At 41.8% G+C, this 20352-nt stretch overlaps 1 protein-coding gene across 17 annotated transcripts in view; it reads left to right on the top strand.

Moving 5' to 3' along the window:
- The first annotated feature begins 2236 nt into the window (after nucleotides 1-2236).
- LOC125459263 (paired box protein Pax-6) overlaps nucleotides 2237-20352 on the top strand; it is a 32801-nt gene continuing 14685 nt past the window's right edge. The window contains exons 1-8 of one of the 17 annotated variants that reach the window (XM_048545503.2): nucleotides 6395-6939; nucleotides 9655-9790; nucleotides 13679-13742; nucleotides 14009-14063; nucleotides 16671-16801; nucleotides 17218-17259; nucleotides 17388-17603; nucleotides 18377-18542. In XM_048545503.2, the coding sequence (XP_048401460.1) occupies nucleotides 14054-14063; nucleotides 16671-16801; nucleotides 17218-17259; nucleotides 17388-17603; nucleotides 18377-18542 (565 nt within the window). In that variant the 5' untranslated portion in view covers nucleotides 6395-6939; nucleotides 9655-9790; nucleotides 13679-13742; nucleotides 14009-14053. Of the gene's footprint in view, nucleotides 2505-4322; nucleotides 4450-6393; nucleotides 6940-8484; nucleotides 8614-9302; nucleotides 9496-9654; nucleotides 9791-13275; nucleotides 13375-13678; nucleotides 13743-14008; nucleotides 14064-14305; nucleotides 14411-15185; nucleotides 15318-15415; nucleotides 15441-16670; nucleotides 16802-17217; nucleotides 17260-17387; nucleotides 17604-18376; nucleotides 18543-20352 lie in introns of those variants that run through there. The other 16 variants (XM_048545504.2, XM_048545506.2, XM_048545497.2 and 13 more) reach the window with 16 other exon arrangements.

Genomic DNA, 20352 nt, shown 5'->3' with positions numbered 1-20352 from the left:
CACGGATGAGCTCCTTTTGGAGAGTTGTGCAGTTTGAAGAGAGCAAGGTAACACCTGGCTCTGTTTTAGCGGCGCTTGCCTTTGCCGAGAGACAGATAAGGGGCAGCGCGACCTTTCCAGCGCTTCCTTGGAGAACCCTGGTCGGTTGCACGGTTTCAGAGCTCCCATCCCCTAATAGCAACGGGTTGCATCATTAGCAAAGCACTTTTCCCTGATAGTTCTCCTTTTAAAAGAAATCTGTTGAAACAGTCACTTCCTGCCATACTTGCCAACATATTGTTCCACCAGATCCACGGTGGGAACAAACACTACTTGCTTCTGTTTCCTTTCAAACACACACATTTATTTTAAACGCCTTTTGCTTCATTTAGGCCGATTTAAAAACGTGATAGAGTATCCTACCTTTAATACAAACGAGGACAAGCCTGAGCAAGGACTTCTTAAAGGTGAATTTGGAGCAATGAACATTCTCTCCTCACTGTAGCAAAACAAGCATTGCAACTGGTTGCATAAATCTCCAATAAGAACTCTTTTTTAAAATCGGGAACGCAGTGTCTTTTCGCCGTAAGTTGCCCAAGTGGGTCAGATTTGTCCTTCAGTCCCTCAATGCAACTTTCATAGTGAAAGTCAGGCTCGTTCGGACCACACGTAGTTGCGGAACCAAGACAGTGCAACGCGCATGAAGATCATTTTGCTGGAATGGTTCATTAGAAACCGCAAACCGTTGCTGAGAATGGAGGGTGTGAGGGAAGTTCCTAATAAATTATTTACTCTACAAAATGTGTATAAATAATGGTCTTTGTGAAAACCAGCAAGTCTGCAGGAAGTACGAGAGCGTGGTAAATTAAATGCCCAAACAGGCTGATAAATATCGTGAAGACAAAGGTGCAAATGCACGCATTAAAGCTGATTAGAAATAACCAGCAAGAGATCAAAATACGTACATGAACATGTATATGCAGATACAATGAGGCCAATATATGCACGTGTCCTCTGAGTTTACATCTTTAAACCGAATAATCCCGGATGTTCCTTTAACGATGAATAAGATTCAAATGCATTAGTTAATTGTAATGAAGATATGCAAAGGTTTGCACAGCTCATTTTCCAATCTTCCTGTATTTTGAGATATTCTAAAGAATAAAGAGAAAAAATCATTTTATTACAGCGCATTACAGTAGACGGGAAATGTAAACCTTGATTTTATTCCTCTTGACAAGTATTTAAGGCATTTTCATAGACGGTGTGTGCAATGGGTGTACGTTTGAAAGATAAAGGGTCAGGTAATACGGTTGGAGGGGTTGCACTTTCGATCTGTTTTCGCTGCGCTAAGGCTAGTTACCGTTTTAATGAAGGTATCCAGCCAGAAGCAGAAAGTTGATTTTTCTACCTGACTGAACCCATTCAACAAACAGAACGGAGAACCAATGGATCAATGTTTACTTTATTGGTGACTTCGGACTAAATCACGGAGACACGGCCGTAGACCTGAAGTGAATGATAAATTATATCAAGCAATTATTAGTTCTGGTGAATGTTTTCCCACTTAATGTCAGACTGTGGGACTTAATTGTGTGAATAATTGTTATATGAGGTCTGGTGTCTAATACTTCACACCAGATAAACATCACTTTCTTTACCCTGAAATACATGTGTACCACAAAGCACCCTTAGAAATATCAAAATAGGAAACACGCTGAGCAAAAATAATTCACTGACAGCGAGTTCCAGTGCTTGTTTAAAATGTACTATTCTTACAGTATACATGCAGCTTTGGAGTACACATAGAATCTGTCATTAAAATATCGCCACAGTGCGAGTTTGCAGAATTCGCTGCTCCCATTCATATGATATATAAGATATAGACTTTGAGACATATTTGCATATTCATATATTTATATAATGATGACTGAATCCATTATGCTGCCATCAACACTAATCTGAGTCAGAACTATGAAAACTTTATGGACTCATTACTTGCAATGTTGCTTTAGGATAAATGGCCTTATAAGGGAAATAACGCGAGGCCACTCTTTTCTTAAAGGGGCATTGTAACATTGGCAAAAGAAAATAATTTTTCAGCATTCACTGAGTGCTTCCGCACTTTCTGTATGTCACAACACGGCGTTTCTTTAACAGGAGGAGATTGGGTTGGTGGGGATAGGGTGGGGTTGGAGGTGGCGGTCATATCTAACCAGAAGGAAATCTCCACTTGAAGCGAGAACGGCGCTAGGCCTGGCGTGAAGTGCAGCCCTTGTGTTTGCACAGGGTGTCATTGCGTCACGCAGGCGCCTGGTCCAATCAGCGTTGGCCTGACACTGATATTAAGGGGGAAAGTTTGTGTTTGAACGAAAAGCCGTCCCATAGTCCCGGTGACATTTAAACTCTGAGCGAGAGCCCAATGTGAAAAAAAGAGACCAAAACCTCCCACCGTTCTTATACACTGACCGGACCCGGGAAACCAAAGTGAAAGTGTTGAATCGCCGATGTACGACTTGATTCAGGTACGAGAGTTCCAGCTTCGTCCTCACCTTACAGCTGCAGTCTGCTTCTGGCTTCTTCTAATAACCTTCTCTCCCTCCTTTCCTTTATTTATTTTGAGTGTGCAGAATATCTGTTTCGATCGCCTATTTCTGTGTTATCCTTTCCACCTCTGTAACATGCTCGTTGTACACTTCGGTGTTTTGTTTTCTGTACGCCTGATATAAGCTCCGTTTACATGAAATATTTAGAGATCGTCTTTCGGAATTGTTCTAGCAATCACACTTACTGCTGGTGTTGCGACGGACAGAGTGCAAATATTAATTACATCAGGCGAATATCATTCTAAAATTTGCGGCTGCACCAAGCTGCAAGTGCTGGGGCGCGGGAGAAGGGGAGTTAATTTGCTAGGATATAGGAAACACGGTCTGCGAGGTTCCAGCAAAGTTGATCTCAACATCTGGTAACAGGTGGTACGGGAACAGACCAAACCTTTTTGTTGTTGTAGTTGACAACTGCCTCTCTGAAGCGGGGGTGGCGAGGAGTGGGTTGGGGGACGGCATTAAAAGACGATTTTTCAATCACCTCCAGCCACATCACACTCCTATCTGCGAGGGAGATTTGGGTGGCTTCGCTTTTCGAAGTTGCTTTCATTTTCCCCATTTAAAAAAGTGTCGAGTCTTAGGAAAGAGCTGCACGCAGGTTGGCAGCACTTTGAAATCCCAAGAACTCGTTTGATTTCTGCGGCCTTTTGGCGTCTAAGCAACAATCAAGGTAAAAAAAAATACAAGCAGCGGCTTCATGTTACATAAGCCCCTGTCACTTCCCTGTGCGTGTCAGGGGTTTGAATATGTCGGAGCGATTTTAGGGTTTTAGATACTTAACAGTTCACTGGTGAATTTCAAGCGCGGTCGTGTCGTATTAAGAATGCAATAACAACAAAAAAGGACATTTAAAGGAAACTTCTTCGAAGCGAAAGAATCTGCAGCTATGTTGAAGAAGAATTGTTCTCTTTTCACTAGCCAGGATAATTGCGCCGTAGACATCAACCTAGGACTACCTGTTTGGCAATCAAGGTTCAGACTTCACAACCTGAATTTGAAGAATCCTGTTCAACTTATGCTTTAGTTTGTTATTGGTCATTTATATAAAAGCATAACCCAACTCACCTTACGAGGTTTCACTTTGTTTGTTGTGTGTATTCCAGTTTCTCCTCCTCGTCGGAGGACCACAAATCATATTCCGGGCTAGCTATTGTGGCTATGTTAGGAGCTGGGGTCAGGTGAAGGTTCTACTGTACATGGGGCACACCGGTAGTGGACCATACCTTTGTAATAAATCAAGCGCCTTGTAACGCGGACCCTCCTCCCTCATTAGAGAGGTTTATCAGAGATACTGTTTATCCAGCTGTCATGTCGAGATAGGTCTGTAACATAATTGGCCTGACTAGAAGCCCTTTGCCCAACTAACCCCCACCCCTTCCAATGCAGACCAATGTGCATTTAAAGCCCATTGCATTTCGCCAGGAAGGTGTTTTTAAACTGAATCTCCCATTGACCTTTCGGGACATCTGATTGAGCAACATTTTCCGGCTATCAGTACAATTCACATGTGCAGAGATTTTAAAAATTGCTTAAACGGGGAGAGGGCAGGCTTCCGCATAGAGACGTGTTATCTAGTTTCTGTTCTTAATTTTGTTTTTGTCATAGAGCATGAGTGACTCTAGAAAACTAACAGGCGGGCACACCCAGCAAAGATTCTCTCTGAGTGTAGTCGAAAAATAATGGGGTATTATCTCAGTTCGTGTCGATATGATAGCTCAAAATATATTTTGTGTTCAGTACACAGATAGGCATAAAGTATCCGCCAGGCACAGACGCTGGGATAAGTTGTCAGAAATCGTGCATCTCTACATTCTACCGACTGGATTAGACAAGACGACTTTAAGTATTCTGTGGATTGTGAAAGGTACTTGGTAGCTTGGTTTGCTAATACAAGGAGACGAGGTCTGTTTCTGCGCTAGTGCGATTAATGAGTCAGACTTCTCAAGATGAGGAAGATTGTGCTTGTCTGTTGGGAGGGGTTGAAATTAAAACGTTAATTTTACAATTTATTAGCTCTTCTGAAACCGACAATATTCGCTGCTGCCTTCGGACAGGAAGTCCGCTAAAGCACGTCCCCTTGCAATAATACAGAATGCGAAAGGAACGTAAAGTGTGATTGTACTAAGACCAGTTCAAACGAATTGCACAGATGGTTTAATAAACTTTTTGACATTTTCGTTGTTCAGGGTTTCCTATAGCCTCTATGATCTGACACAACCTCTCTGTTACGTCTGTGCAAGTAAAGGAAGCGTGTTTTTGTAGGAATTGTTTAATCTGGGAGATTATTGCACGCTATTTTCTAGGCAGCAAGTGTTTTAATAGCACTATACTGCACCAACCTGTGCTAACGGTAACGATTAATATCATCAACTCACAGGCAAGAGATTCCTGGGGTGGAGCCATTGGTTCCTGCCATCCAATTCCTTATTGATTTTAAAAGCCAAAAACTAATCTCAGTTAGTAATGCTAAACAAAGTTGATTGGCTAACCTTAAAGCGAGAACAGCAGCCAGTGGTTTTAAATAGTTTTGATATCATGTTATGCTCCGTGAGGACATTGTAAAAGTGAACTTGTTTGCATCGAATTTGGCCTTTATTCGCCGGTTAGGGAAGAACGGAATATTTGATCTGCTAATTTTTTCAGTCCTGTTAGAGGAAGAAGAAACGTTTTATTTCGTCCGAGAGAGAAGAATAGAAAAAGTTCCCGAACATATTATGACCACGCAAAAAGGTCAACCTCGTACCATTTAATTGTATCTGTAATACTACCGGGATGCCAATCATTACAGAAGTAATAACACTGCTACAATTTTCATTCTCAAGCTTTGAACACTTTAATTTTTTTTGAAAATTTGAATGACGTTCTTTTTTCTCTCTCTCTCTGGACTGGGTTTTGCTATTTTGTGCAATTTTGTCCAACACCGACTTCCATCAAGGGCATTCCCCTGGGTTCGGAGATGCGGGCTTCAACTCTCTCGATCGTAGCAACATAAAGAACTTTTTGACAAGTTCATTGCTCATTTTCATTCTTCGTCCCAGTTATTCTCTTTTACACGACCCCTTTTGACGTTCAAATTTAAAATTGCACCAAGGAACTCTGCCGTCCTGCCTTAAAAAAAAACATAGCAGCACTCATCAAATCACTGTCCCTCCTTCTGTGAATGTGTGCCCGTGGAAAATAAAACAAAACTTGCGCTGGAGTTCTCTATTTTAATATATTTTAAAGCTTTATCATTGAATATACAATCGAGTCACGCTAGTGCTCATCAGTTGTATTATTTTTAAAAAGGTAAATTTGCTAAATGCAATCGGGCAGCCGGATAGGCCCGGAAAGGACAAATTAAAAGACTCATCAAAGTTCATTTTTCCCTCTTTGAGAGCTACTTTCAATAAAAATGGCGTCACTCCGGGCCTTTTAACAAACTTAGAGGGGGTGGGGGAGGATTTTATTTTGCAGCGCCCCCCTCCTCCCCATTGAAAAAGAAGCTGTCGATCAGGTGAGCCCCTAGTAACTTTTTCTTTTGTGCAAATATCTTGGAGAGGCATCGGAAGAACTCTGGTTGTTTTGTGTATGGACATTTATGTGCAATGGGGGTTCTCAAGTCTCAAACTCTACCGATGAATTGTAGACCACGATCAATTATTGTAATGATAAACCTTGGCTGGTGTGCCTCCCCATTGGCTGTTAGCGTCTATTCCTAACTCCTTGATAAACCCATGGTAGCCAATGTACCCAAAGCTCCATCGGCGATGCGCTTTAATAAACCCCTTTCTCTTGCAGCATGACGTCAGTTGTATTCAGTAATTCCCACCCTTCGCATGATTTTTTTTGTGAGTGTTGTGTGTGTTCAAAACTTTTTTTTTCGCGGAGCCCACAAAGAACACTTTGCCCCGGGGGGAAATAGCGACGAGATTAAGGTCTTCTGGTCCGTTTTAGTGGGCGCTAATCCGAAATGCGCTAATTGAGCTTGCAGCGAAACAGAGAGGGAGAGAGAGAGAGAGAGAAAGAGAAAGAGGAAAAAAAGTCACCTTCGCCGCCTGTGGATTTATGAAGGCACCAACTGTACTTCTTCAAACTTTGTTTGTTATGAACGGGCGCTCTAATTTCCCCCCGCCCTCTAAGAAAAGCAACTGTAGTCCGACTGGCTGCAGAAAGAACCGATCGACGAAACTTTAAAGTAGCACACTAAAAAGGGATATTCATTTTAAATTGCCTTCTTTTAAACAAGAAAGAACGGCGGGGCGGATTTTGTTTTACAAATAATCCGACTCTGATTAATGCACAATTGTTTCCAGCTAATTTGAAAAGCTTTTCGAAGCCACACCTTCCTTCAGCCAAAGGACAAGGAAACTCGGTTTGTACATTATTATCTTCTTTTTAAAATCTTATGCATTCATTTTGTTGCGATTGCGGAGTTCCCGCTTGAACTGCACGGTGTGAAACTTTTGTGTGTATGTGTGTGTGTCTGTGTGTGTGTGTACTTCACTCCCTGCTTCGGAATAAATTACTAGCTCGACAAGTTTCTATGCGGCACAGTCAAGGCCTTTTCATTTCATCACCATCCGAGTTCACGCTTAGTAAACGCATCATTGCAGATTTGAATTGTCGAAGTTCGCTTGTGAAAGGCAAACTTTTTTTAAAACCCCGGCAGTTCACCGAATCTAGTTGCAGATTTTAACGCATTCGCCTGCCTCCCCCATCTTCCCTCTTTCTGTTATAGTTAATGTTTGAGGTTTAAAGCCGTTCTTTACCAAAGCGAGAGGCTACCCACTGGAGGGCCCGCTCCGCGCTGACTAACCCGAGTGGCGTTTTTGCAACAAAACAAAAAGAGACTTTTCTTGCCGATGTGGAACTGCAAGGCGAGCGACGGCTCCGCCATAACAGAACGGACAAAGTCTCGATTTTAACCACCTAAAACAACCCCCACCCATTACCATCTCTCTCTTTAGACAATTGCTGTAATAGGCCGACGTTCCCATGCAAACTCTTGTCCTCGGTCACAGCGTGACCTGTAACTCCCCTACAAATAATGCCTTCTTTTTTCTCTATCTCATTCCCACCCTCGCATTCCCGAATAGGCTCACTTCTCGAATTTATAAAGGTAGACGTTCGGTAAAAAAATGTGGAAACCGGGAATATTGACGTTAGCTGAGGGGCAAAGTTGGAAGGGAGTTGGATCAAGAGTGGCAGCTCTGGCTAGGACTCGAGATGACAGTGCATGACGGTCTGGGCAGCTCATTATCCAGCTCCTATTGAGGCGTCCTTTTCACTCAGATGCAAAGTATTTGGCAGAGTCGTTTGTCTCCGCATTGTACTTTAGTTAGGAATGCAATGGTTGTCAGTGCTCTTATTCACTTTCAAGATACTTTATTGATGAGCTCTGACTTTTAGCACTTTTCACATGTCAAGAGAAGTCAAGTGTATGCATCCACGACTTCATTTTATGCTTTGCGCGTTTCTGTGAACCCCCCCCCCCACCCCACCTCCAGCCCCTTCCCCACCCCCGCCACCCTTTTCCCCTTCTGGTTGCTTTCTCTCTCTACATCAATCTATCCTTATTTCTATCTGCATCTTTCTCTCTCTCTCTCTCTCTCTTTGTCACACACACACATACACATACACACATACACACACACACACACACACACACACACACACACACGTACACCCTATTCCAATGGGATAAATAATGGAGACACCCTGAGCAGAGACTGGTGCTACCTATGTAACCTCAAACCAGGCGCTGAGGGGTTGCTTTGGAGTTTACTGAGGTGTACATTAATGGTGGGGCATTCAACAAATGTGGTTCTGGTGTGTGGTCAGCTGCTAGTTCATTTTCTTACTTTCCCTGTGATTTTCTGGCAGCCAGAGAAGTGGCACAGCCCATTGGAAATGATCAATTAAAATTAATAGAGCTTGCACTAAGCTGCTGTAAAACAGACGCACAGCCCTCCGTAGAGGATGTGAAATATGCTTTCTCTGTCTCTGCATCTCTCTCTTCAAACGTCGGAGCATCTCCTCCAGAAAAGTTGAGGTTTAACTTATTACTTTCTTAAGAAAATAAAAAGCTAACAACGGTCGCCAGGCAAACAAAGGGCGCGTGGGAGAGGTTTGTGAATGTTTTCTGTGCAGACACTTCAGACCTATTTACCAGAGGCTGGAGTCCACAAAGTAAATGTGTATTTAATCGGCCCTGACAAGGGAGCGGGAACTCTATACTTAGAGAAAAAATACCAGAGATTGGTAATTTGCGTGAATTCATCCAAATGTTTTTTTTCTCGAAAGGAAAGTTGAAGACTTGTTAAATATGAATAGTTATTTAAAGTGGATGACTACCTTCAGCCATCTCATAACTAAAATCAATAAAGCAATTGGTACTCCCCGGTTTAATATTTTCATAACTCCCAGTTCTTACAAAACCTTCTTCTAAATTTAGAAAAAAAGGGCTCTTAAAAAGTTCAATCCAATTCGAAATTTGGGTGCATTTTAAAATATATACATGCACCCCACGTGGCCAGACACATTACACCGGTGCCGTTTAGCCGAATCCTGACATAAAGTTTTTGTGTACGCCCATAAAAGCTGCCCATACAGGCAGGGAGGCCCAATACAGCAGAGAGGACTTTTGTACCCGGTTGCCCGGCGTGCTTTCTTTCCCCTTCTTTGCATAAGGAAATATTTATCTATGTGTATTTGCATGTGGTGCATAAAACCGTGTGGAGTGATTAGTGGGTTTGAAAGAGTGCATTTCCCGCTCTGGTGAGGCGCAGGGAGGAAGTGTTTTGCTTGCGGATGATGACAAAGGTCACCCTCTGCTAATGGGCCAGTGAAGTGGAGGCGAGGCGAGGCGAGCGCACCTCCTGAATTCAGACATACATTAATACAACTAGCACCATCAGCAATCAGCTAGGTGTGCTCTCTCTCTCTTTCCCTCTCTCTCTCTCTCTCTCCCTCCCTGTCCTCTGTTGTCTCTCTCCCCTCTCTTGTCTCTCCATCTCCGCGTGCTTCAACAACTCCCTCTCTCTTTAGTGACAGCAGATTTTATTGTCAATCTCTGTCTCCTTCGCAGGAATTTGCCCTGTCTCTTTCCCCCTCTCTCTGTGGAGAAACTATAATCCACTAGCAAGTCTTTAAAAGTCGCCCATCATATTCCATCTTAACTGTTTGCTGGACGTGTTGACAGCGACGCAGAATGCCCCATAAAGGTGAGTCTGTTTGCTTTCTTACATTTAATTTAGTGCATTTTGGTCATCTTAATTAACATTACTCAATCACAAGGCAAATATAAGTTTCCTTCCGCTTCTATCTGCTCAGCTCGAATTCAGTGCAACATATTCTACATTTAACGAGACTTTGATCATTTGCGGATTGTTTTCAAATGCCGCAATGAAACAACGGGCAATTCTTAAGGGGGCACATATAGGTGCACTGTCTTCAGTAAACTCAAAGGAAATTCAGTCTATTCCAAGTCATTGTATCAAACCATTGGCTAGTTTTAACTTGTGAATTGTTTATACCCTACTATCGAACCGTTTTGACTATTAATGGCAATTTTAATCGAACTCGGCGGTCACGCATCCATTTACTTTACCATTAAAATGAATAATTTCGGAACGATACACCAGAGAATTTAGCTAAATCCCCTTATTCTCCCTGCAGGCAAATGTAAATTGGCGTTTCTTGGAGGAGACGCGCAATGTGTTTGAGATGCTGCGTTGTGAGGTTGTCTGTCATTTTTTTTCTGAATGCTTATAAGTAGTTGTTGTTTATTAATGATAAAAAAAGAGTAAAATAACTCACTTTAGGCCAGGCCAAAGCTTGCTGTTTGATGAAGATGCAATGACCCGATGATGCATTGTGTCAGTTTGAATCAAGCAATCAGCCGATTCATTAGTGCCGTTTGCATTGAGTGCTTCAAACTCGTCAGAACCTTGTGCAACCGTTAGAGCTTTACGTTATTTTTAAGGCAAAATCTAGTTATTTACGTGCTCCACCTTGTCGAGGGCTAATGGGCTCGGCGAGTAAGCACCAAACTGCATGTGTTCATGTCAAAAAGCAAATGAAATGAGCGGTCCTCTCTCGGCTCCGGTTCCACGCAGTCATTTGATCAATGCTTTCTTTCCCTGCGGTTCAAACCGGATCCTTCGGTATTACAAACTTTGTTTTAATTTCACACTGAAATAATTTATAGCCACCTAAAATGAGCATGGCCTGACAAGAGAACTAAGCATCTCAGTTTTATTTTTTGGGTTGATATTAATAACCACTCGCAATTTAGAACAAAAAATATTACATTAATTCAGCTTTCGCGTCAAGCATTAATAAGATATTTAGCTGTGAGGTGCAGACGTAAACGGAGCCGTGTCTGTAAGATTTAAATTACTGTAACGACTCGACACTACAATAAATTATTGAGCGCTGAACCGACGATTTCTGTGCCTCTCATTATAGATAAGCCTTCGAATTTCTGATAGTGAAAATAATCAGCGTAGTTGTCCCATTATTATAGGCACGAGTGTTCCAATTGTAAACTGACCGCATTTTAATAGTTAAAACAAGGCAATATTGGCTCAGGTGAGAAGATAGAGTTACTTCATTTGTTAAAATGCATGCAAGTTTGCGGTTCCATGGTACAAAATCTGAATGTGGAGGGTGAAGGAAAAAATAAATTCAGCAAATGAGATCTGGAACAGGGAACTACTGTGAGATTTACGGGTGTTTTAGTTGTAAATACATACAATTCTATGCTTCATATCGTCTAGTCTCGGGCCAGCGTTGAGCAAAGACTGGGCCGAGAAAAGGGTGGCAGTTTGGTTCGAAGTCGGCTGTTAGATACAGTAAGAACAAACCCAATGTATTTGGTGTCTGCTGTTAGACGCGCATTTACATACGTAGAAGATATAAAACGTGTAAATATATAAAGACCAGTATCAGGCTGGGCCTCTGAGGAACGACTGTTTGTTCAGCACTTAATTTCATCTCTGTACCGAGAGACAATAGTAAAGATTGGTCTTCAAATTCTAGCCCTGAAATGGATCAGGCCGTTATCAACTGCTTTTCTGTGTATTTTTTAAAAGCACATTTTCAAAAGGCAGTAAAACGGCATGTGAACTTTTTAGAAAGTGATGAATTGCTTTTTGCAAACCGAGTAATTAGGAAAGCACTTCCTGCAGCCGTGAAAATCCCCCATCGCAGTCAAAAGACGGCATTTTCCCTTTAATTTTTTTATTGCAAATGTTAAGGCCCTTTCTTAAAGCGGGAAAGCACAAACGATCTTTCGTAGCCTTACTGGTAGCGACGGCTTCCGCAGGCTGCAACGGAGTTAAAGCGCCCGGCTTCTCCCGCTTGCTGTGGATAATCAGGTAGTCACCCTTGGCTGTTGTAAATATTTACGCAGAGAAGTCTGCATGCTGGGAGAAAGTGTTTGTTTGAAGTTTATTTTTTTTGTGTGTGCAGGAATAGATAACAAAGCTAGTCTATAAATTATTTTCCGGTGGTGTATTGATGAATAGAAAGAAGAGAGGAGGGTGGAAAACCGAGGCTGCAGGAATTTAAGTCAGATGTAACAGTGGGGTGAGAGTGGGGGAGGGTGGGAGGTGGTGGGGGGGTGAGGAGTATGCCTTCTACTTACGGTGGCAAAGGGAAACAGAATGAAGTATTTCGAGAAAGAGGTGAAAGGAAAATGAAAGCTGGTTCATTTCGTTATTGTACCCCTCTTTTAGCAAACCCCGTGAATAGACCCTTTATTGTAATTGTCTTCTTGCAATTGAGCGTCCCACGGAGCTGTTGTGTCTTTTTACAACCGTTAACAACGCAATACCAGCAACATAATTACCTCCAGATACTCATAACAGAAATTACTTGTTTTATTTGGGGAGTGGGGGAGACGGAATAGCAAAACAAAACTGAAAAAAAATGCTCACAGTTCGATAGTGAAAGTTGATTCTCCCTGTGTCTCACCTACCCTTCCCCCCCCCCCCCCCCCCCCACCCACACATTACCTTGAATGAGTGTGAGTGGGAGAGGACGCGCTACGTTTAGCTGAATATTGTGTTGCTGGTTGGAGAGCCTGTGTGTGTGTCTGTGTGTGTGTGTGTGTGTGTGTGTTGGTGGGTGGGTGGGTGAGGAGGGGGGAGTAACTCTCTGGGTACGGCCTGTAAGCAGAATAGAAAGCATTGTTCACTTTCTGTAGCCATTGTCGATCAGTACTGACCCCCTCCCGTTACTACTTTTTAAGCACTGAGGCGAGGTAGACAGCGTGTGTCAGAATACCTCCGCATAAAAGAGGATCTAAAGACCAGGGAAGAAAGTTAATCAAGAGGAACTAAGTTCAAAAGTACGTTATGGCGTACAGTACGTTAATAAGTTTATTTGGTGGGGGGAGAAAACTTAGACTGAGGACGAGCCCCTGCCCATCCCCCCTAAAAAGACACGGAAATATTAAACTGAGCGAATTAAACCATGCCGAGAAATATGCAGAATTGTCAGTGATGAAATATTACAAGTCCGCCCAAAGCAGAAGCGAAAATATTTACATACAGCCTTCACAAAGAATGGGAAATGAGGCCGGTTTATGCGCATGCTTATGGCATTGAAACAGTATTCCAAACATTCCCTGGAAGAGCCTGAAGTGATACGTCCAGCGTGCGGTATCATCATTTTTCTCACACAGGCAACCATGAAACCCGTGCGAGGAGGCAAAACGTTTTTGAACGGACATAATTCGAAGTCCCCGAGATGAGTTAAACAGGCGTCTTCACTGCGTTGAGATGTGACATAGAACTCGAGCGTAAATTCTTTCCGCCTTCCTGAAAATAACTTGATGACGGGGTGGGGAGGGTACTCTGGCAAGATGGGCATACCGCCTTAGAAAGACCGGCTCCCCTTGTCACGTTTGAGTAACTTTTACGCGACCCGTAAGACAAGTCCAAATACCTTGAAACGGTCAGGTTGTTACTGAATGATTCAGTGCAGTTTCTGGTCTAAGTAGGGAGGTTCAGGAAACTGTACCAGTAATCCAATAATATATATATATATTTAAATCGCCCATCAGATTGCCATAATAAACTTTTTTTTGTTTTCTTTTTCCATAGAGGGAAGACTTTAACTAGTAACAAACAGATGCCTGTGGTCACAGGCTGTCAACACAGGTTTCAGGCAAGTTTCAAATATTGTTACATTCGGGCAGCATTTTAAGTACCGGACATTCCAAACCCCTTAATATAAAAAAGTCCTGGCTTTGCATTGAGTTACGTATAATACAGCCGCCTGCGGCCTCTGTTTAGCCTATCTGCTTTGTTTGAGCCAATTCTTTTAAAACTGTTCCCTTTAAAGAATATTGCGGAGTCAAATTTCTCAGAGATTGTAGATGTTTCCTTGATTGTGAATTTGCCCTGATTAACGCATAGTTTTATTACTATTAGAACACACTAAACAAGCCACGTGGGACTCTGGTGTAACAGTTCAACATGCAGAACAGTAAGTGACGCTTCTTGTACTTCTATGAATCATGGAACTTATGCCAAATGCTAACGTGAGAGGAATAGGACGCTTCCCCAGCACTTCAAGTGTTAATGCCAAAGAATGCAGGTTCCGTCATCCATAGTAAAACACCTTGATTTAATTCCCCAGCCAGGACCTCACTAGCAATTTTCAGCGTCAGTATGAGATGTAACCGTAGCGACTGTTAGCCAGGGTCCTTGTAAGAGGGGTTACCAGCTTCAATGGGCGCTAAACTCCCATTTAAAACGACTACCTAAAATTACTAACTCGGAGAGAGGGGAAAAAAAACATGATCACTTCGATTACCTGTGGATCCATCTATTGTAAGGATACTTCCTCCGTTCAGGATCATTGCACCCCGCCTCGCCCCCCCCCCCCCCCAACTCCACTACAAGATTGAATCAAGAGCTAACAAACCTACACTTTCTTTGTTCATTTCCACCCAGGATTTCTTTTTTTTGCGGTCGTATGGCAAATTTGGTCCAAATTTCATGCTTCCAAAATAAGTAGAAATTACTTTCTCTCTTAGAAAATGCATTTAGCTGCTAATGTAAATTAACCCTCCCTCCACGCCCCACCCCATCCTTCCGGGAGCGAAAAACAGAAATAGAAGTTCAGATCCCTGTTTTCAATCTTCATGTGTGATTAATTGAATTTGGGTGTGTGTGTGTGCGTGTGTGCATGATCAAGTAAGCTGTTGTGCGAATTACTGAGGAGATATCGCTCGGGTGAAGCCTTTAGTTTGTTTAAAGGTCGCGGCGGGCTCTGCGGGCTTTGTGCTAATAACTCCTGGGTGTATATGCTGCGTAACATCCAAATTGCCACCATATGGTTTTGCATTAGATGACTCGCAATAGAATACAGAGCGCATAATCATTATCACTGGGCGATTCCTCCACGCCTCAGTACAGAGACGAGTGTAGTGATTAAGTTGCGCCTTTTTTAAAAAAAAATGTTGCTTCTCTTGAAAAGTAAACCCGGAAAATTGCACGTGGAAGTTGTGGGGGAGGGGCGGCTTGAGAATGCAGGAAGGGCCTGAGCATTCGTTGGCCAGTGTAAGGTACACGGCTAAATGCACTGCGAGTCTTTTGATAGGGAACTCGACACTCCCACGCATAAATGGGCGTCAGTTCTCCAGTTACCTGGACTGATGGTTTTCTTTAAGAGATTCACACCTATTGCTGTTGTTTGAAAATGCCAGGCGTGTTTAAAAACTGATGTCCTGTTTTGGTGTGTGATATATGAATTCATGCTTTGCTTAAAAAAATCGCACACAACCGACTTGCAACAATACTCCAAATGTGTGCGAAAATTGTACAAAAGCGTTCTCTTGACTTTAGTAGATGTTCAAAGGTGATAACTGTATCGTTTGCTTTTTTTTTACAAAAGAAATGAATATCCAGGTGTAAGAACATGACTGGGAGCTAAACGTAATTGTGTACTCGTCATTCTTGGAATAAATGTTAAAACTCACGGATGATAATGGGCTATAATTATGTATTAGATATGGTGCTTAAAATGTTAAATGGCTTTGCTTTGTATTTAAAGAAAAACATAAAATCGCTGGCGTTATTGCGTCTTTAAATAGCACTGATTTAAGTAGGACGCGCGTCCCCAGTATCGTGATCGCGCCTAGCCCCCAGGCAACCTTAAAATGAAGCCTTCCTTTAAGGGTAATGAGTATAGTCCAAGGCACTATGAATGATATACAAATGCGGACAGAAAGGGACGTTTTATCATGCTTCTATTTGTCGTGACGATCCGATTTTCAAAGTAGAACAGTGTCATAAAGTGACATGCCTGCCACAAGTGTTTGGGACTGATCTTTTCAATTATCCTTCCGAACACTATCCAGGGAGACTTCCGCTTATTTCTAGAAATTAAGCTCAAAGTTGACGTGCAGCTAGCTTGATTTTCGAGACAAATGTCAGCAAACCTCATCATTTTCCCTCCTATATTCGGAGCTTATTTATGGCTAAGTGGCTGGGCTTTTGGAGCCAATTTAGCAGGCGCTCCTAGGGAGAGGAGAACAGGTTCTCTTTAAGCCGGGAGCTTCCTCGAGGGACACTGTTAGCAGCCTGAGTTTCAGGTTCGGAGTCTCCATAAACTGACAATTACTGACCTTTTCCTGTTTTTAACAAGCAAAAGAATGACTTGTTTTGGTTGCTTTGGACGTCTGTTGTAATTCCGGGAAGATGAACGTGTTATTTGTAACATTGGATTCAGTTGATTTTGCATTCAGTCAAAGGGGCATTGTTAGCTGTTCGATTAGCTGAACAAAAATCTTGTTTCTGTACGCTCTGTTTGTTTTGCTGCAATACCTGTATCGAGTAGTTTGTCGTATTTAATTCGGTTGTGATGATTTGCAAGCGCACCGACGTTTTCATAGCTCGTACGATATTCCGGTTTGATTGGCGGTTTTGGTGTTAAGAGCATGAGTGCGAGTTTATGGGACAGATTTTGTTTTACAACTGAGATTTCGGACGTAATTAAGAACGGGCGCTGTGAGCAGAGAACTTCGCCGAGCATACATACCTCTTGGGTCTCGGCCGCTGAATATGTTCGCTGTTGCTTTACCCCTAGGTCACAGTGGAGTGAACCAGCTCGGCGGCGTGTTTGTTAATGGTCGACCATTGCCTGACTCGACCAGACAGAAAATTGTGGAACTTGCCCACAGCGGAGCCAGGCCCTGCGATATATCAAGGATTCTCCAGGTAACGAGCTATGAGTTAGTACGTCTATCTTTACATCATTGCAAATCGACCTGAAAAGCATGCAGGATGTCACAGTGTTACCGTTGCATATGCAATCAGCTTATTGAATCATTTTCTAGAAGGGGTTTTCTACAATCCAAAAATGCTTCCTAAAAATTGCATTCGTACCTTCAAAGCAATTTATTTCAAAATTGGCGAAAAAAAACAATAAATTATCTTGAAGTGATTGAGAAATGGTCAGATTTTCCCCTGCCATTTAAGGGTTTATTTTTGTATTGTAGACCCAATGTTGATGCAAAAAAATTAAGTTTGAAACTTTTTTTAAATAACTTTGGCACGCGCCAGAAATTCTCTTGAAATCAATGCAATATTGGTACGTTTCCCACTGCCATTTAAGGTATATTTTTGTATTGTAGACCCATGCTGATGCAAAAGTCCAAGTAGTGGATAATCGAAAAGTAAGCTCAACATTGTTTAACTATATCCATATACCCATATAAATATATATTATCAAACAAAAAGAACCATTTTATTTGTCAAACACTTTTTGATAGCAATGCTTTCCCTTTTCTACATATACATGTAGGTTTCTAACGGCTGTGTCAGTAAAATCCTGGGCAGGTATTATGAAACTGGATCCATCAGACCCAGGGCAATCGGAGGGAGTAAACCAAGGGTAGCCACTCCTGAGGTTGTCTCTAAAATCGCTCAGTATAAACGCGAGTGCCCGTCGATCTTTGCTTGGGAAATTCGAGACAGATTGCTCTCTGAGGGGGTCTGTACTAACGACAATATACCAAGTGTGAGTAAAACATTTAATTAACTTTGAACGGAGGGAAGGATTTATTTATTGCCACTAACGACTGCACACAGAAAGTACGCCTCATTTGCTCAAACAATTTTTAAAAAAGCATATGTGTGATTTTATTATCAAGGTGACCGCAGCGGCGGAGACTAAAATAACTAGCTCCCTCAGACATCGATTGTTCTTTAGATTAATATTCCCTCGGAATTTGAACTCATAGACATTGCATTTGAATAAATGTTGCTTGTTCCTTCAATGGGCAAATGTGGAATGTTATGAAGTGAAATCATTTAAACTGGCGAAATGTGCAGATTTTTTTTGATCCTGATTGCAATGATTATTTCAAACATTGCTCTTGAATTTCATACTGATTGATCTAAGTGTTCGCTGCTTAGTGAAATGGAAGATACCAGTTAGTGTAGATTGAGTTACAAGGCTGTGTCACCAAGTATATAATATGTATATAAATTAATTTAACTCATCGTTGGCATTTGTGATTTATTTTCTTTTGTGTTGTTTATTGATATGAATGCAAATGAACACATATTGTCAAGCCTCTACGAAAGTGCTTGATATATGCAGCTGAGACTGAAGTATGAGATTAAATTAGTGTGTTAGATGATCGTAATTCTTGTATATTTAGTTCGGTTTTATTTATTTCTACTAAACAATTGCATCGACCACTCATCGACATCTGTGAATTTCAACATTCAAATTGTTCATTTTAAGAGAGGAAAGATATTTAAGAAGAATGGCTGATTGGCTTTCAGGTATCATCGATTAACCGAGTCCTTCGCAACCTGGCTAGCGAAAAGCAACAGATGGGAGCAGATGGGATGTATGATAAGCTGAGGATGCTGAACGGTCAGACAGGTGCATGGGGTACCCGGCCAGGCTGGTATCCGGGCAGTTCGGTGCCAGGGCAGCCCAATCAAGGTAAGGAACACTGGCTAGCTATATTTATGAGGGCCAGTCTTTAACTAACTGACGGACAACCTAATATAAAATGCTTTTGGGTATGTAGATTCGCTGGACAGCTCGTCATACTCAGAGATACAGTTATTTTGGTTAGCTATTCAGCAAGTGGGCCACACTAGGCTAAGGCAAATATCTAAGTAAATGACAAAACAAGACCAGGTATACATTATTCAACACATTTTAAGAATAAAATAATAGGTCATTTGCAGCTTGGCAGTTGTTCCTCATCTGATCTAACCGGCAAGAGCCAGCCGATTTCATCTTCCTATGTCAGCCCAGCCCCGTTGTTGCTGTTTTCTTTCCGTTCGAGGTCGATGTCTTAAATTTGACAATTAGATAATTATGTTCCGTCTAATACCTGAAAAGAGTATCAGTTGCAGACAACCATTTTACGAGAATAAAGTCAGGTTTATTGATGAAATTAACGAATGTACATTTTACGCCCAAATACAATTGACAGTGTGCAACTCTGGAAGGAATGCATTTTATCCATTTCAAGGCTGACTTTTGTAGGAACATTTGAACACCGACACTGTCCGACGCCTAGAGAGGGCAAATCTTCTACGCCATCTGTAAGCGTTAGGAACAGTAAGACGGTAACCAACAAAAGCACATTGCATTTATATATTGCCTTTAACGGAAAACTCACCACTAGTGTTCAGCAAATCAACAATTTTATTAGGCGGATTTGTCCAATCACCTCAATCATCCTTGTCCCATTTCTCCCAGGTCGGGAATACAATGAAAATTCATACCTGAATTTTAGAAATTAAACGGGAACTTAAACAGAATTGTCTTTCCATGTAAAGGGGCACATAAGTGCTCTCATTGTCCTAATTGCCAAATGCGGCTATATTATCCACTTACACATATTCACAACTTGCAATGACATTTAATCATTACGCAAAATGCCAGCATAAAGTTTCCGGTTAATGGCAGGAGTATCTTAAATTTAATCTTTGAAAATGGAAAATTATCAGCTAGAATTAAAATCAAGCTTGAATTGTGCGAAGGCACTGGTCGTCTATGTGAACTGAAATGCGGGCGTTATCAATCCCATCAGTTAAAATCTTGAATGCAAACCAGTTAAACGTCGCAGCGAAACACTCAGTTGGGAAGTCCCAGAACTCTTAGAAAGTATTAATTTTAGGAAAATACTTTCTGGTCATTTGTCAAAGGTTTTATCCTTGAATAATTTAGATAAAGACGGAGGAGAGCGTATGTATTGCTAGTGGGGGCAAAAGAAAGGAGCCTGGCGCAAATTCATATATTTGAGTAAACTTAACGCTGTTGATAGCACGAGAACCATACAATTGAAAATACAAATAACGCCAGGGCCAATCATTTTGAAAACAAATGCGTATTCTCAACAAGTTAAAAAGTATTTAGTAATAAGGGTACACGTTTATGTAAACCGTGTTCCAATATTACATAAAAATAATTGTATGTGGTTTTGAAACGTTACGTTGTTCCATACAACCTTCTTTAAGTCATTTGGGAAGCTGACGTCGTTCATGTTTAAGGTTAGTTCATGTTTATTATCGCGATAGCAGCGAGATAATTTGCAGTGTAATTGGATGTGATGTTCGTGGCTTGGATTGGGGTAAGGGGGTGGGTGTTGGTGGAGGTAGTGGGCGAAACCGACAAGTGAATCATTTTCTGTATCCACTGTGTCATTAGAGAGCCTGTTCTTGACAGTCATCAGCCTGGGGAGGAGGTGTCCCGTCCACAACCTGCTTTTTGTTCGCAGAATCAGCAACAGTGTGCG

This window comes from Stegostoma tigrinum, chromosome 17 (assembly GCF_030684315.1).
Source record: "Stegostoma tigrinum isolate sSteTig4 chromosome 17, sSteTig4.hap1, whole genome shotgun sequence".
Lineage (NCBI taxonomy): Eukaryota > Metazoa > Chordata > Chondrichthyes > Orectolobiformes > Stegostomatidae > Stegostoma > Stegostoma tigrinum.
This window is presented reverse-complemented; position numbering and strand designations above follow the sequence as displayed.